Source organism: Chlamydomonas reinhardtii, chromosome 10 (assembly GCF_000002595.2).
Source record: "Chlamydomonas reinhardtii strain CC-503 cw92 mt+ chromosome 10, whole genome shotgun sequence".
NCBI classification, from domain to species: Eukaryota; Viridiplantae; Chlorophyta; class Chlorophyceae; order Chlamydomonadales; family Chlamydomonadaceae; genus Chlamydomonas; species Chlamydomonas reinhardtii.
The window spans coordinates 6,328,677-6,343,158 of NC_057013.1; the positions used below are offsets into that span (position 1 = coordinate 6,328,677).

The following is a 14,482-nucleotide window of genomic DNA, read 5'->3' on the forward strand; positions in this document are numbered from 1 at the left end:
GTGGCACGATGCGGGCTGTGCCGATCCGCCGGGCCCCGCCTGGGGGCGCCAGGCCAGTTAGGACACGTTAGGACGGCCAGGCAACTGCAACCATGTGCGCTCCGTGCAAGTGCTCTGTTAGGTACAAGTGTAGGAAGCCCCACACTCCTGCTGGGCCCGGAAGGCGCAGGTGCAGAACATGCAGGATGTGTGTGTGTTCCAGCCAGGGGTGGTTCCAGCCCAGCAAGTCCAGACTCTGAGCTCTCGGAACTCCAGACTTGCCCCATACAAGCTGTGGGGCAAACTTTGGCATACCTGACGCGCGTTGGTGCTCAGGCTGCACCAGCTCAACTACCGATGTATCATGTAGTGTACATGGTTGCAGCACTTCGCAGCCGCGGAGCCATCGCAGCAGGATATGTGCTGATGCCCACAGGCTCCCCTTCTCCCCCCCTTCCCTCCCTCCTTCATCCGTCCTCAGGGAACAGCCTGGCGCGCTGGGGCCGGGACTTGCAGCGGACCGGTGGCGCGGGTTGGACCCACACGCGCTGACAACCAGGGGCAAGAACGTGTCCACACGTGCTTCTTTGCGCACGTGCAGGTCTAGCCGTCCGTGCTCAAGCTTTAACTTATGTGACATATAAGGATGCTATATTCTGGCTCCCGCCGCGTTTTGCAGGATGGCTGTCACGCGGGGCAAGCGTTCGCCAGATAGAGTCGCGCTCGTAAGCCCGGGAGCTTTTAATTTGTCTCTTAATGCCTAGAGTATATCACGGCAATCGAAATTGAAATCAAATCTCGCTGTTTGCGCAGGAACATGTGTTGCATGTTGACCGCGCGGCATCATCAATCAGGCCGCAAACTGAGTACTTGTGGTGTATATGGTACAAAGTAACACTCAGAGAACGCCGAAGTCGACCCGACGACCGTGCAAAGCAGGCTGGAACGCACCCTCCGGACAGCCGTCTAGCATCCTTGCTGTCTGCACCCCTTGCCTCCTTGTCTGCGTATGCTTGCGTCCCTTGCCGCCCCTGCGGAGGATTCGTTTGCGTTGGCTGCTTGTGGCTTCCTGGTGTCGCACGGCATGCACCGCACGCGCCCATGCCGACCGCAGTGCGACCGGGATGAGCCATGCAGCGATCGCGCTGTCGTTACTTCCTCGGCCGCCCGGCGCCCTTGCTCATTTATTAACCGCATCCATCCCGTCCCCGTACTTAGTGTTCTTCGTTTAGTCACCCCGCGCAGCGCGCAGCCATAACAGCCACAGCCTGCAGCCCGGCTTGCGCACCATGTCCTCGCGGTTGCTTTGGGGTTGACGTTGCTTGCCTCGCGCCTAGCGCCATAGCTTCTACGCTGCAGTGCATCACGCCTCCTGTCCCTCCCTCCTCCCTCCCTTACATGTCGTGCTGGGCACCGGTGGCGCTGGTGTTCTCCAGGTTGGTTTCGGGCGCATCCTTTCTGGTAGTCCCAACGCCAGCCCGGCCGGCGTCGTCCAGCCCAGCCATCCCAATACAGCAGCCACCTTCCGTCAGCCAGCCATGGGCGCGACCGTCCACAGCGTTTACCGTCGGTTACGAGGTAACATGTGAATTCGCAACTTGCGCTACTGACTGCCTACTCTCATGCCGCCTGCAAGCCCACTCCGCCTTCCGCTCTGGTCTACGTACGCATTAGTTCCGCAACACTCGTCAATAACAGGTGTGTGATTGGACAGTGTTAAGGCAGGTTGGTGAAGTCCCGCAGGGTGACAGCTAATTCCCAGACCCCAGAAGATGGCAAACAATTTGCAACGGCTGGTCGAACGCCAGAGTCTAGCATCTAGGTGCAATTTAATACACTGAACCCGCGTTCGTATTGAGGAGCACGAACCCGCCCCTGGCATCCTCTCGTGGTTCCCACAAGTCCACGGCCTCTACATCTTCATCACCTGGCCTCGGAGTAGAATGGGGGGCTCAGCGAGTGCGGCGAGTCGGGTGACTGTGGGTGTCGCATCCTAAACGGCTCAGGATCGCCCTCTCCGCTGGCTGGCCGCAGCTCACGCCGTTTTTCCACGGCCGCCACGACCTTCTCTTCTATGGTGGACATGGTGTTGCCGGCCATACATCACGCACGCAGACAGCCAAGACCAACGTCAACACAACCCTGGTCACCCGCACCTTCAGGTACCCGGCCCTATGGCCTGTGCGGCCCGTCACGTACACGGGCAGCTGCCCCAGCTCCGACGCCGGTGACTGGCTGGCCAGCTTCGAGAAGCGCGTGGCGGCGGCGGCAGTGCTGGCGGCGGCGGCGCTGGTGGCGGCGGCAGGGGCGCGCAGCTCAGCGGTGCCGGCGCACTGCACAAAGTGTGGCACGCAGGAGCGCGGCACCCAATGGCAGCACGGCAGAGACGACGGCGTGCGGCTGTGCAGCATGTGCAGATCGCGCACAGCAGCGCATTGCCAGCAGCGCATCGCCCTCGGCTACCGCGCGCCGCCATGCGGTGGCTGCAAAGGGGGCAAGCGCGCGCGCAGCGCAGGAGCAGCAGCTGTACATGTGTTTTGGGGTGCCATATATATATATACTGCCACAAACACCGTATTTTAACAGTTTCTATCTTGTCGGTCCTTTCGCGCCTTCGCGCCCTTCGCGTCTCCTCTGAACTCTGCTCCACAATAATCTGCGCCACAAAAATGTGCAAAACGTCGAGGTCGGCGCTGCAACCATCTTGCCTGACCGGCGAGCGCTCGGAGAGCTCGGGGACGACCTAGAGCTCGCGGCAGGTGAGCCCTTGGCAGGTCCACCGCTAAGCTATATGGGCTCTTGGGGGGCCTGTGACTCGAATGGGCCCGCGCAGACGGCCGAACGCAGCGCGAACTGCAAATTGCGACGTTTGATCCGCTGATCCTGATTCCTTCCTGCCTGCCTGCCTGCCTGCCCCAGGTGATAGTACAAGAAAATAGAAGTTAGGGTTAATATAATGAAGTTCACCGCGGCGCTCTTCGTGGCGCTCGTGATGGCCGTGGCGTCGGCCACCAAGCCTCCGCTCCGGTCGCCTCGGTCGGAGGCGGGCCCCCCCCAGCAGCGTCGGCGCTCAGCCGGACAGGCCGCGCTGCCGCAGGTCGGCGGCCCGCCCAGCCCAGCCCCAGCGGCGGCCCTGCCACAGCAGCCCCAGCTGCCACAGCTGCCCCAGCAGCCCCAGCTGCCACAGCTGCCCCAGCAGCCCCAGCAGCCCCAGCTGCCCCAGCGTGGTTCCTTGACATGGACGTGGCACTGGGGCTGGAGCTGGTGGCGGAGGAGGATGAGGAGCCGGCTCACTGGAGCCAGCCTGTGGGTGGCGACGGTGCACTGCACGGTGTCGTACAGGCCGCTGCTGCAGCTCATGACGCTGCCGCTGCCGCCCATGCGGTGGCTGTCCTGGAAGCTGATGAGGCCGCTGCGGCCGCCGAGGCCGCTGCTGCAGGCCCGGGCCCATCTTCGGGCAATTCGGCCGCTGCTGCTGCTGCCGCTGTCGCTGCCGCTGCCGCTGACGCTGCCGCTGCCGCCCAGGTTCAGCAGGCTGAGCAGGCGCTGGCGGAGGCACAAGAGGCGCTGGCGATTTGGGTTGATCCTGCTGCACATGGCCACCCGGGCTTGGAGCAGGACGCAGCCCAGCACGCAGCCCAGCCCGCCGCCACCGGCGCACCTGCCGCCGCCACCGCTACCACTACCGCGACCATCCGTATGCACAGGAGAGCAAGGCAGACACACAGAAGCGAGTTAGTGGGGAGTGTATTCGCATGCGTATTGCATGCGCAACTATGGTACGGCAGGACAGCGACGGCATGCGCACATATCATTGATATTCTCCACAACGCCAGTAGTCCGGAGTGTGATGCGCGCCCTTGAGGAACCTGCTGCCGTGTCGACGGTCCGCGACATGTAGCAGCGGAGGCCATAAGGCAGGAGAGGCAGCATCCACGATACCAACGGTAACCAACTTGTAGGCCATGCCAATAAACCGTAACCACTTGCCCCCACTCGCGCACCCGGTTGGGGGTAGCCAGCGCCGCCACCGCGGCGATCGCCACCGCCGCGATCGCCGCCCTGGAAGCCCATGCCGCCCACACCGCCGCGGCTGAGGCTGCCGCCGCGGCCGAGCAGGGAGCTGGGGCCTGCGGGCCATGCGTGAGCGCGGGGAGGGGGTGGTTTCAATGGCACAGGGGATGGAGGCAGCGGGCAAGATGGCGGCGCGGCGCACGGTAGAGAAGGCACAACCACCCGCCCCCACTCACGCACCTGGGTGGGGGTGGCCAGCGCCGCCGCTGCCAGCACCGCCGCGGCGATCGCCACCGCCGCGGTCGCCGCCCTGGAAGCCCATGCCGCCCACACCGCCACGGCTGAGGCTGCCGCTGCGGCCGAGCAGGGAGCTGGGGCCTGCGGGCCATGCGTGAGCGCGGGGAGGGGGTGGTTTCAATGGCACAGGGGATGGCGGCAGCGGGCAAGATGGCGGCGCGGCGCGCGGGAGAGAAGGCACAACCACCCGCCCCCACTCACGCACCTGGGTGGGGGTGGCCAGCGCCGCCGCTGCCAGCGCCGCCGCGGCGATCGCCACCGCCGCGGTCGCCGCCCTGGAAGCCCATGCCGCCCACACCGCCGCGGCTGAGGCTGCCGCCGCGGCCGAGCAGGGAGCTGGGGCCTGCAGGGCGTGCGTGAGAGGGGGGAGGGGGAGGTTTAAATGGCACAGGGGATGGAGGCAGCGGCCAAGTCAGCGGCGTGGCGCGCGGGAGAGAAGGCACAATCAGGCTGCAGCAGCAGCAGTCAAGGTGTTCGACAACTGGTTGGAGAAAGATCCTTAAGCAGGCAGGCGCACAGATCAGCGTGGCTATCTGTACACAGCAACACTGTTATCCATATCACCTGATTCATCGTGGGCTCGGTTGTCGTTCTGCAAGATGACATCGACGGCTGCCTACGCGTCCGAAGTAGCACCGCGTCACAACATTGCGTGACAGGGGAACTAGTACAGACCAAGCAAACTGCATACGATATGCACAATTACCTGCACATCTCCGTCCCTGGTCATCACCACAGCGTCCGCACTTTGGTGAGCATTGAAGCCCTGCACCATCCACCAGCCAGTGGCCGTCAATACAACCAGACAGGCTGCTACCGATGAACACACTGGACGACAAACATACCATGTCAATCAGCTGGAGCAGCCGCTCATCGCTGAAGTCACCACCACCGCGGCCACTGGAGCCGAGCAGGGAGCTGGGGCCTGCAGGGCGTGCGTGTGCGGGGGGAGGGGGGTGGTTTCAATGGCACAGGGGATGGAGGCAGCGGGCAAGATGGCGGCGCGGCGCGCGGGCGAGAAGGCACAGCCACCCGCCCCCACTCGCGCACCTGGGTGGGGGTGGCCAGCGCCGCCGCTGCCAGCACCGCCGCAGCGATCGCCACCGCCGCGGTCGCCGCCCTGGAAGCCCATGCCGCCCACACCGCCGCGGCTGAGGCTGCCGCCGCGGCCGAGCAGTGAGCTGGGGCCTGCGGGGCGTGCGTGAGCGGGGGGAGGGGGGTGGTTTCAATGGCACAGGGGATGGAGGCAGCGGGCAAGATGGCGGCGCGGCGCGCGGGAGAGAAGGCACAGCCACCCGCCCCCACTCGCGCACCTGGGTGGGGGTGGCCAGCGCCGCCGCTGCCAGCACCGCCGCCACCAGCGCCACCGCCGCGGTCGCCGCCCTGGAAGCCCATGCCGCCCACACCGCCGCGGCTGAGGCTGCCGCCGCGGCCGAGCAGGGAGCTGGGGCCTGCGAGCCATGCGTGAGCGGGGGGAGGGGGGTGGTTTCAATGGCACAGGGGATGGAGGCAGCGGCCAAGTCAGCGGCGCGGCGCGCGGGAGAGAAGGCACAACCACCCGCCCCCACTCGCGCACCTGGGTGGGGGTGGCCAGCGCCGCCGCTGCCAGCACCGCCGCCACCAGCGCCACCGCCGCGGTCGCCGCCCTGGAAGCCCATGCCGCCCACACCGCCGCGGCTGAGGCTGCCGCCGCGGCCGAGCAGGGAGCTGGGGCCTGCGGGGCGTGCGTGAGCGGGGGGAGGGGGGTGGTTCCAATGGCACAGGGGATGGAGGCAGCGGCCAAGTCAGCGGCGCGGCGCGCGGGAGAGAAGGCACAACCACCCGCCCCCACTCACGCACCTGGGTGGGGGTGGCCAGCGCCGCCGCTGCCAGCGCCGCCGCGGCGATCGCCACCGCCGCGGTCGCCGCCCTGGAAGCCCATGCCGCCCACACCGCCGCGGCTGAGGCTGCCGCCGCGGCCGAGCAGGGAGCTGGGGCCTGCGGGGCGTGCGTGAGCGGGGGGAGGGGGGGTGGTTCCAATGGCACAGGGGATGGAGGCAGCGGGCAAGTCAGCGGCGCGGCGCGCGGGAGAGAAGGCACAGCCACCCGCCCCCACTCGCGCACCCGGTTGGGGGTGGCCAGCGCCGCCGCCGCCAGCGCCGCCGCGGCGATCGCCGTGGCCAGCTGCAGCTTGCGCAACTGACAATGCCCTACGGCCGAGAGCAACATTCTGCGACTGGCCTGCGACACAGGAAATACGTCACGCGCTGCCGCGGGGCCGAATGCACCTGAAGCGCACCTGCTGCAGCTCGCGGATTTCCAACCACAGGGGTGCCTGTGTGGTTTGTGCGCGCAGGTTTACAATGGCGCCCGGGCTCACTGTTCTCACTGTGCTCACCTGTGACCCGCGGGGCGCCGTCCCAAGCTGCAGCCGCCCCGATACTACGCAAGACCACGAGACCCGTCATGAAATCGAATGCCACAAACACTTGCCATGCTGCGCGCACCAGCGGAGGAAGGCGGCGGCGAGTCTAGCGTCACATACTCGGTGTCTTCACCGTCTCTACATCTGCATCACTATCGCTCTGCATGCTTCACCCTACTCGCAAATGTGTAGTTTCGCAAAGGGGAAGAAGGGAACAAGGGCCGTCGCTTGTTTTGAGGCCCGGTCCGTGCCCATGGGCCGGCAGCCTACGCCGGCAGCCCTGCCTGCTGCGCCCGCACCCTGCGCCCCACCCCTAACCCCACCCCAGCCCCCGCTGCTGCTGCTGCTGCGCCCTCACCGCTGCTGGCTGGCCGAACCTTCGAGCCATGCTGGGGAAGGGGGTGGGGGAGAATAGCGCCATGCTAGAGCGCCAGTGCTGGTTCACCCCGCACCCCCCAGCCCCCCCACCGCACACGCCCCCCCCCCCCCCCCCGCCCGTGCACCTGCACCGGCGCGCCCCAAGCGCGGAACCGCCCAGCTGCCAGCACGTTGTCACCGCGCACCATCGGAAGCAGCAGCAGCAGCAGCAGCAGCAGCAGCAGCATCAGCATGAGAGCGCGGGCGCGGGGGCGCTAGGGCAGCGCGCAGGGCATGCGCATCGCCGGCTGTCAGCGGGACCCACCGGAGCTGCGGAGCCGGGCCGGCTGGGTGAGTATGTAAGGTTATAGTTTGCAAGGTAGAAATGCTCGGCGGGCGCTAGCAGTGCGCGCCAGGGCCCGCGCCATGGCTCGCGGAGCAAGCATAGAGCTGGGCCATGGCCCAGGACCAGCTTTTAGTCCGCCTCTGACACATAATCGCACTCTAGCACAAATATATAAGTACATAGCTATTCGCCCGTGCATTCGCCGCACTCCCGCATCCGCACTGCCCCCCCCCCACCAGCAACACCAACACACGTTGCATACCCAGTCGTGCCACGTCACCCTGCATTGCGTTTATCCGGTGATTCCTACCCACCTGGCCACTCCTCCGTCCTCGTCTCGACGACCCGCATCCATATCATCCCACAATCTCTGCCTGCCCATGTCAGCCTGCCCTACCGCAGCACTTCCGCATCTGCATTGTGCCCCTCCCACCCCCACCCCCAAGCCTTATTGCCAAGGCTCGTGCCAGCGTGCCTGAGCGTGCTGCTTTCCTGCCACGCAGAAATCATGCATGTGTATGATGGACACACCAGTACACCACATCTCGTGCACTTGCTGGTCCTGGTGCAGCGATTGATCAAGTCGCTCCTGCAGCTCTGCACTCAGCACCGCCCCGTAACGGCCGCTACTACCACTGCCGCCGCCAGCACTGCCACCCCAGCTCTGGCCGCCGCCGTCCCCAACACCATTGCAGCCTCCGGCGCCGCCGCCAGTGCTGCTGCTGCAGCCCTCGGCGCCGCCGCCAGCCCCAGCACCGATGCTCCCCTCAGCGCCACTGCTACTGCTGCCACCGCTCTTGCCGGCGCCACCAACCCCGGATGGAACTGCTGCCGCTGCCAGGGCGCCCTCCATCCCGGGCGGCCCGACCTGGCCCACACTTCCAACAGCACCTGCGCGCATGCGGCCGGCACCAGAGTACACGAGCAGCAAGCAATAAAAAGGGGAGGTTTTATGCCCAAGCCCAACGAAATGGGTCCCAACTGTGAGGGAGGGAGACAAATGTGATGGGTGGAAGCAGACCCATGTGAGGACACAGGGACACTGGACACTGCCTCAACATGTCAGGATCATGATCAGGAGCAGGGGAGAACCGGTATACCGTACGGTACTCGCATACGGGCGTGAACGCTCTCACGTATGCCATCCCATCCATCTTACCTCAATCTACGGGACATCGCACACGCCATCCCATCCATCTTGCCTCGGACGCGCACTGGCGCAGGTGATGATCAGGGATCGCCGGTTCGCCGGGCGGCATAGGCACCAAGGCCACATCCTTCTCCATGCCTGGTCGCAACAGCACCAGCTGCTGGGCTTGCATCTGCGGGCAGCGGCAGTAATTTGCCCCCAATGTAGGCCCTCAGGCGAGAAAGATTGGGCATTTCCTGGGGTGCATTCTTGCCGCGTGCCGTGGGGTTGCATACGGCCCCCGAATCTCGCCAACTACCCCTTTCGTAGCTCCCCTCTAACGCTAAAAACTGGGCATTTTTGGCCCCCCGAGAACGTGGTTAGGGCCCTTCTCGCCAGCGATGGCGGCTTAACCCTGGAAGATGCAAGCCCTGCGCCAGCAGCGCCGCAGCGCCGGTGCGAGACTTGCAATCAACCATCGCCGTACGCGCAAGCGGCACCATCACCACCTCAGGGCCATTCAAGAGACGTTCAGTGCGTTGGTCCAATCTGTCAAAGCAATCGTGAAGTGCTATACCCCAAGGATCATTACGCGGGCTTGGCTTTGGCGGCAGCACGTCGCGCAGGATCACAAGAGCCGGGCCCACGCCGCCCCCGTGCGCGCCCGAGCTTCCGTTGCTACTGCCGCCAGCAGCGGCTGTCATCATCAACATCGCTGTCGCCACTGCCATAGGAGTCATTACCGCCGCTACCGTCGCCGGTAAGGGCCGGACCGCCGGTGCTGCAGCCGTCATCGCTCTGCCCCACCTGCTTCCCCCATGTGCGCCAGGGCAGCCTTCAGGCTGCCGGCATCGCCAGAGGACTCCGCCAGGCTCAGTAGGAAACGCATAGCCTTTCCTACATGTCGAAGGCCGGAAAAGGGTAAGAGCTTTGCCGGGATTGTGTTTGCATCAAGCTGCACACGCACTCAGTGCCGTGCACACCTCCCTACATGTGCATATGTTTCATTTGATCTCTAACCTACTTAATTAAGGTCAGCTGGCATTCAAATGTACCAAGTGTTTGCGCTTCAACCTCAAATTCCGACCTCTTGAACGCTTCAATTGGCAGCATCCAGAATGTCATGTTAACAACATAATATATTGAACCTACAATTGTATACATCAGGCCGAAATGGAGGGAGGCGCGGCAGGCAGCAGCTCCGCGCCCGCGGACAGCGGTCGATTGCACGTTTGGCTGCATTCCAAGCTCTCGGGCGATTGGAGCGCGCAGACAGCTGCTAGCGGACTTAACGAGGAGCGGCTCAATGCGCTGGTTCGCACCTTCGGCGGCCTGGACAGCATGGTCAAGGTGCGACGTGCCGCTGGAACTGCGCAGGACCCAGGGGGACAGGAGGGAGCAGGAGGAGAAAGGGGAGGGCAGGGTTGCTGGTCACTAGGGGCAGGGAGGTGGAGGAGACGGGGCGAAGCGCAGTAGGGTTGCAGCGCAGTGGCGCCGAGGGGCAGTGTGGCAGTGGGGCGGCGTGGGGCCCGACGGGGAGTGGGAGGGGCCATGGGGCACCATGTGGCTTTACGGTACCACAGCCCAGGCTGCTGCTGCTGGGTCTGCGGCAGCGTGCCCCCACCACCTCCCACCTCCCCACCTCCCCCTTGGGCTCGGTATAGTTTGGGCTGGTATCTACACCCCCTCCTCCACCTCCCCACCCGGCCTGCAGGTGCGGCTGCTGCTTGCGGGCCTGTTCGTGCCTCGTGCCGACCGCCCCCGCCTGGTGCCGCTGCTGGCGGAGCTGAGCAGCGGCGCGGCGGGCAGCCAGGACGAGTGGGTGCGCGCCACTGCCGCCGCGGTGGGCGACTGGGCGGGGCCGTTGGACACGGCGGCGCTGGCGGCGCAGTTCCCGCTGGTGGGTAAAGGGGGGGAGGGAGGATGGGGTTGTAGATAGGGGAGGGGGAGAGGGGGTTGGGAAGGAGTGGAGTGGAGGGGGGATTATGTGCCCGGGCCCAATGAGCGGGGAGGGGAGGGCGAGGAGGGAGGAAAGAAAGGTCCCACAGTCAAGGAAGTGGGGACGGGAAGGGGGGGGGGAGCGACACGGGGAGGACAAGAAAATTGAACGTGCACAGTGCTGACAGACGTGGCGGTGTTTGGTGAATGGAGGGACATGCTTGGTAACGTGGCGGGCGGGGAACGCCCCAGCCCGAGCCCAGCGAATGGGGGAGAGGGGAGGAGGGCGCACTGCATTGCCGCTAGGTGGTGGGGAGGGTGTTGGTGAGGTGATGCCCGGGCCGTGAGCCAGGGCCATGAGACGGGGTCAGGGTCGGGGTCGGGGTCGGAGCGCATGAGTCACAGAGCCTGCAGGCACTGACCTCCCCTCCTGACCTCTCCGGCCTCCTGACCTCTCTGGGCCTCCTGCGCCGCCCCGCCTCTGCCCCCGCTGCCCTCACCCCTTGTGGCTGCCTGCCTGTGGCCGCAGGTGCGGGACACAGTGGCTGGGCTGCAGTCGGAGCTGCAGAGTCTGGGGCCGCACACGCCCGCGGCGCTACTGCCGCAGACGGTACGTCGGGGCCCGTGCGTGTGTGCGTGTGAGACCCAGAGCACACACCATGCACGTCAGTGTGTCAGCGTAGATAGGGGGGCGGGCAAACACACACGGTGCCTGCACTGAGGGTTCCTTTTCTTTCCTCTTCCTGCTCCTTTCCCCTTCCCCCGCCGCCTCAATACCCCGCTGCTGCTGCTGCTACTGCCCCTGCAGGAGCAGTACATGCACCGCGACATCGGCCGCCTGCCCCCAGCCGCCAGCGCCGGTGGCAGTAGCGGCGGCAGTAGCGCCAAGGCTGCCGCCGCCGCCGCCACTGCAGCCGTCGCCACTGCGGCGACGCCGCCTTTTCGGCTTCGCGAGCAGCCCTTGGTCTCCCTGACGGATCTGGGGCTGGGGCTGGTCACGTGGGCGCCGCCGGGCGGGCCCGGCGGTGGCGGCGCTGCTGGCGGCGGCGCGGGCGACGGCGCCGCCGCAGCTGCTGGCGTGCTGGCTTTTGCAGACTCGGTTGGCGGCGGCGGCAGTGACCCGCTGGGTCGGCGCGGTGGTGTGGGCGGTGGTGGTGGCGGTGGTGCGGGCGAGGCGGCCTCCATGCTACGTAGCCGTGCTGACGTCAGCCACATCGGCGGCATTGGCGCCGGGGGCGGCAGCGGCCGGGGGGAGGGCAAGCTGCTGCAGACGGTGAGGGGTCGGGGGCAGGTGGGCAGGCGGGCAACATGGGCAGGTGGGCAGGTGGGGTGGGCAGTCTGCCTGCATGGTTGTCTTGATGCCTTCCGTGTGTGTGTGTGTGTGTGTGTATGTGTGTGTGTGTGTGTGTGTGTGTGTGTGTGTGTGTGTGTGTGTGTGTGCGTGTGTGTGTGTGTGTGTGTGTGTGTTAAAGAGCACAAGGAAAACGTTGCGCAAAGACAGTGTGTGTGTGTGTGTGTGCGCGCGTGTGCGTGTGCGTGTGTGTATCAGCTTACCTACGCGGAAGACATCAGGACGCGGCAGCTCTCTGGGCCATCTCGGTCGCCGTCCTGCCCCGACGCCCCGCCTCCCGTTCCCCACTGCCGCGCTGCCCCAGGTCCCCAGCACGCCCTCCGGCGGCGCCGCCAAGCCCGGCGTGTCGGGCGCCGCCGTGTCCCTCTCCGTGTCCGTGTCCGGCAGCGGCGGCGGCGCCATGCGCTCCGGCAGCCTGGGACTCACCCTCAGCCGCGGCCGCTCACTGGTGGGGCCCGACCAACTGCCGCTGCCGCTGCCGCTGCCGCCGCTCAGTACCACAACGGCCGGCGGCGGCGGCGGAGTCGGCGCGGGAGCAGGAGCCGGCGTGGGAGCAGGAGGCGCGGAGACGCCCGCATCAACGGGAGGAGGAGCAGGAGCAGGCGGCGGGGGCACCCCCTGGAGTGCGCAGCAGCAGCAGCACCCGGGGGGCCTGTTCAGCCCCGGCGCTGGCGGCGGGGGGGCCACGCCGGCGGCTGTGGCGGCGGCGGCGGGCGGCACTGTGATTGCGGGTCCGGGCGGTCCTCTGGTGCTGGTGCCTCTGACGCGGCGGGAGTCGGGGGCGGGGGCCACACCTAGGTGGGTGCAGCCGTCATCAGGTGCAAGTGTGGTTGTCCTTGTCCCCTGTGTGTGTCTCCGCACTTGCACCTGCTGCCGCGCACTCGCACCTGCCAAGCCTTATCTTGCCGCCATGCCGCCACTGCCACACCACCCCTCAGCCCTGGTCCCGGCTCCCAAGCCCACCTTGCTGATCCCACACCCCGACACGCACACGCCCACACCCCACAGAGGCAGCACAGGGCCGTCCGGCGCGCCGCCAGTGGGCACCACCACCACCACTGCCGCCGCCACCCCCGCCAGCAGCGGCCCGGCCCCGCCCCCACCCCACAGCGCTGCGGTGCCGCACGGGCTCGGGAACCCCCTACAGCAGCAGCAGCCGCCAGTGCAGCAACAACAGCAGCAGCAGCAGCAGCAGCAGCAGCAGCAGCACAGCCACCAACATCAACCGCATCTGCAGCAGCAGCAGCAGCAGCAGACGGCTTCGGGCCACCCCCCGTTCTCACTGGCCTCAGCACTGGCCTCCGCCGCCGCAGCAGCCGCCCAGGGAGTGCTCATGTCCCCGCCGCAGCAGATGATGCAGCCGCTACAGCTGCAGCCGCTACAGCTACAGCCGCTGCAGCTACAGCCGCTGCAGCTCCAGCCGCTACAGCTGCAGCCGCTACAGCTGCACCACCATCAGCAGCAGGCGGGGAGCACCGCGGAGCCGCCGGGGGCAGGTGGTGGCGCCTTCCGCCGTGTGTCCGCCTTCTCACAAGGCGGGGTGGGACCTGGCGATTACCTGGGGGAGGAGGACGGGAAAGAGGGGTATGGGGGTGAGGACGAGGGCGAGGAGGAGGATGACGACGATGAGTGGGAGGATGCGGACGCCCCGCTGGCGGGGAGAGCCAGGAGCGGCAACGCGGGCGGCTCTGAGGGGGGCGGCAAGAGGCAACGTGTCATGGCGGAGGAATTCTAGGGTGCCCGCGGACTAAGATTGACTCCATTGGTTGGAGTGTCTTTGCTTGCGCATCAACGTGCGCCTGTCGCTCAGTTGGATCCGGGTGCGTGCCCGTGCGTGCCGGCACATATCGAAAGCGTCCGTGATCCTTGAAATTGTGCAGATATGTAAGTCAACGCGCTCACTAGCAGCTGTAAGCATTAGACCACATCAAATAGCAAAACGAACGTCAAGCTCTCGTAGTTTCGCGCCCTGTGTAGTCAATGCCAGCTTGATACACAGCGACGCTTGACATCTATAATTGCAGAGATATTACAGGTTACTAGAAGAAGAAATGCGCAGCTCATGGTGCAGCGGCATTGAACCGCGCACAAACGGGGTTTCGCGCAACACTCTTGCTGAAACGCTGTTAGCCCTTTGATATCTACAAACACAATGCATCGACAAAGATCTGGACTGGCGGTGATGCTTGCCTTGACAACAGCACTTGCGCTCGTCGGCCCGCCCGCTGCTGCGGCCGCGTCCGGGCCATCGAAGCCCAATCCATCGACGCCCGGCCCGCTCAACGCGCGCGCCAGTGACCCGATGGAACCCGAGCTCGCGGGTCTACGACGACAGCTGGCAGAAACCCAGGCCGCCCTGGATTCAATCGCGACACGCGTGGGGCTGATGAGCCCCCAGGCCGCCGCCACCGGCCCTGCCTCCGGCCAACCCCGGTCCGGCCCCGCGCCCTACACCCGCACCCAGCTGCTTTCCACCCTGTCTGCCGCCGCTACAGCCCCCACTTCGTCCGCTGCTACAGCCGCTGCTGCAGCTGCCGCCAGCTCCGCGGCTCGCGAGCTGCTGGGGGCTGAGCAGCAGCTGCGCACGGAGGTGGGGGTGGCGCTGCAGCGCGCCAACCACCTGCGGCCCGACGGCGGCACCAGGCTGCCTGAGGCGGAGGCGCACTA

At 66.3% G+C, this 14,482-nt stretch overlaps 4 protein-coding genes across 4 annotated transcripts in view; 2 read left to right on the top strand and 2 right to left on the bottom strand.

Annotated features, from left to right (window-relative positions):
- Positions 1 to 58: 58 nt before the first annotated feature.
- CHLRE_10g465350v5 (uncharacterized protein) lies at positions 59 to 6,884 on the bottom strand. Its single transcript, XM_043067237.1, has 14 exons — positions 6,668 to 6,884; positions 6,394 to 6,510; positions 6,126 to 6,267; positions 5,867 to 6,004; positions 5,604 to 5,741; positions 5,341 to 5,478; positions 5,136 to 5,215; positions 4,855 to 4,906; positions 4,496 to 4,633; positions 4,234 to 4,371; positions 3,984 to 4,109; positions 3,274 to 3,587; positions 2,136 to 2,312; positions 59 to 1,956 (listed from the first exon to the last, which is right to left on the bottom strand). The coding sequence occupies exons 2-14, from the start codon at positions 6,496 to 6,498 to the stop codon at positions 1,903 to 1,905; spliced, it is 1,740 nt and encodes a 579-aa protein (XP_042920634.1). The 5' UTR covers positions 6,499 to 6,510; positions 6,668 to 6,884; the 3' UTR covers positions 59 to 1,902.
- A 524-nt stretch (positions 6,885 to 7,408) lies between these two features.
- CHLRE_10g465375v5 (uncharacterized protein) lies at positions 7,409 to 9,424 on the bottom strand. Its single transcript, XM_043067238.1, has 3 exons — positions 9,334 to 9,424; positions 8,557 to 8,719; positions 7,409 to 8,288 (listed from the first exon to the last, which is right to left on the bottom strand). The coding sequence occupies exon 3, from the start codon at positions 8,248 to 8,250 to the stop codon at positions 7,846 to 7,848; it is 405 nt and encodes a 134-aa protein (XP_042920635.1). The 5' UTR covers positions 8,251 to 8,288; positions 8,557 to 8,719; positions 9,334 to 9,424; the 3' UTR covers positions 7,409 to 7,845.
- A 120-nt stretch (positions 9,425 to 9,544) lies between these two features.
- Positions 9,545 to 13,715, top strand: CHLRE_10g465400v5 (uncharacterized protein). Its single transcript, XM_043067239.1, has 6 exons — positions 9,545 to 9,876; positions 10,241 to 10,426; positions 10,994 to 11,074; positions 11,273 to 11,737; positions 12,120 to 12,613; positions 12,824 to 13,715. Exons 1-6 carry the CDS (start codon positions 9,700 to 9,702, stop codon positions 13,548 to 13,550), a joined length of 2,130 nt encoding a protein of 709 aa, XP_042920636.1. The 5' UTR covers positions 9,545 to 9,699; the 3' UTR covers positions 13,551 to 13,715.
- A 59-nt stretch (positions 13,716 to 13,774) lies between these two features.
- The window catches only part of CHLRE_10g465450v5 (uncharacterized protein), a 7,882-nt gene continuing 7,174 nt past the window's right edge, over positions 13,775 to 14,482 (top strand). The window contains exon 1 of the mRNA XM_043067240.1: positions 13,775 to 14,482. This exon is cut by the window's right edge and continues 3 nt beyond it. Coding sequence (XP_042920637.1) covers positions 13,998 to 14,482 — 485 coding nt within the window. The 5' untranslated portion in view covers positions 13,775 to 13,997.

Coding starts and splice junctions, on each gene's coding strand:
- CHLRE_10g465350v5 (XM_043067237.1), bottom strand. CDS start 6,498: ATGTTGCTCTCGGCCGTAGGGCATTGTCAGTTGCGCAAGCTGCAGCTG. Junction 5,742..5,866: donor CGCTGGCCACCCCCACCCAG/GTGCGCGAGTGG, acceptor CATGGCTCGCAG/GCCCCAGCTCCCTGCTCGGC. Junction 4,634..4,854: donor CCGAGCCCACGATGAATCAG/GTGATATGGATA, acceptor CACGCCCTGCAG/GCCCCAGCTCCCTGCTCGGC.
- CHLRE_10g465375v5 (XM_043067238.1), bottom strand. CDS start 8,250: ATGGAGGGCGCCCTGGCAGCGGCAGCAGTTCCATCCGGGGTTGGTGGC.
- CHLRE_10g465400v5 (XM_043067239.1), top strand. CDS start 9,700: ATGGAGGGAGGCGCGGCAGGCAGCAGCTCCGCGCCCGCGGACAGCGGT. Junction 11,738..12,119: donor AGGGCAAGCTGCTGCAGACG/GTGAGGGGTCGG, acceptor GCGCTGCCCCAG/GTCCCCAGCACGCCCTCCGG. Junction 12,614..12,823: donor GGGGCGGGGGCCACACCTAG/GTGGGTGCAGCC, acceptor CACACCCCACAG/AGGCAGCACAGGGCCGTCCG.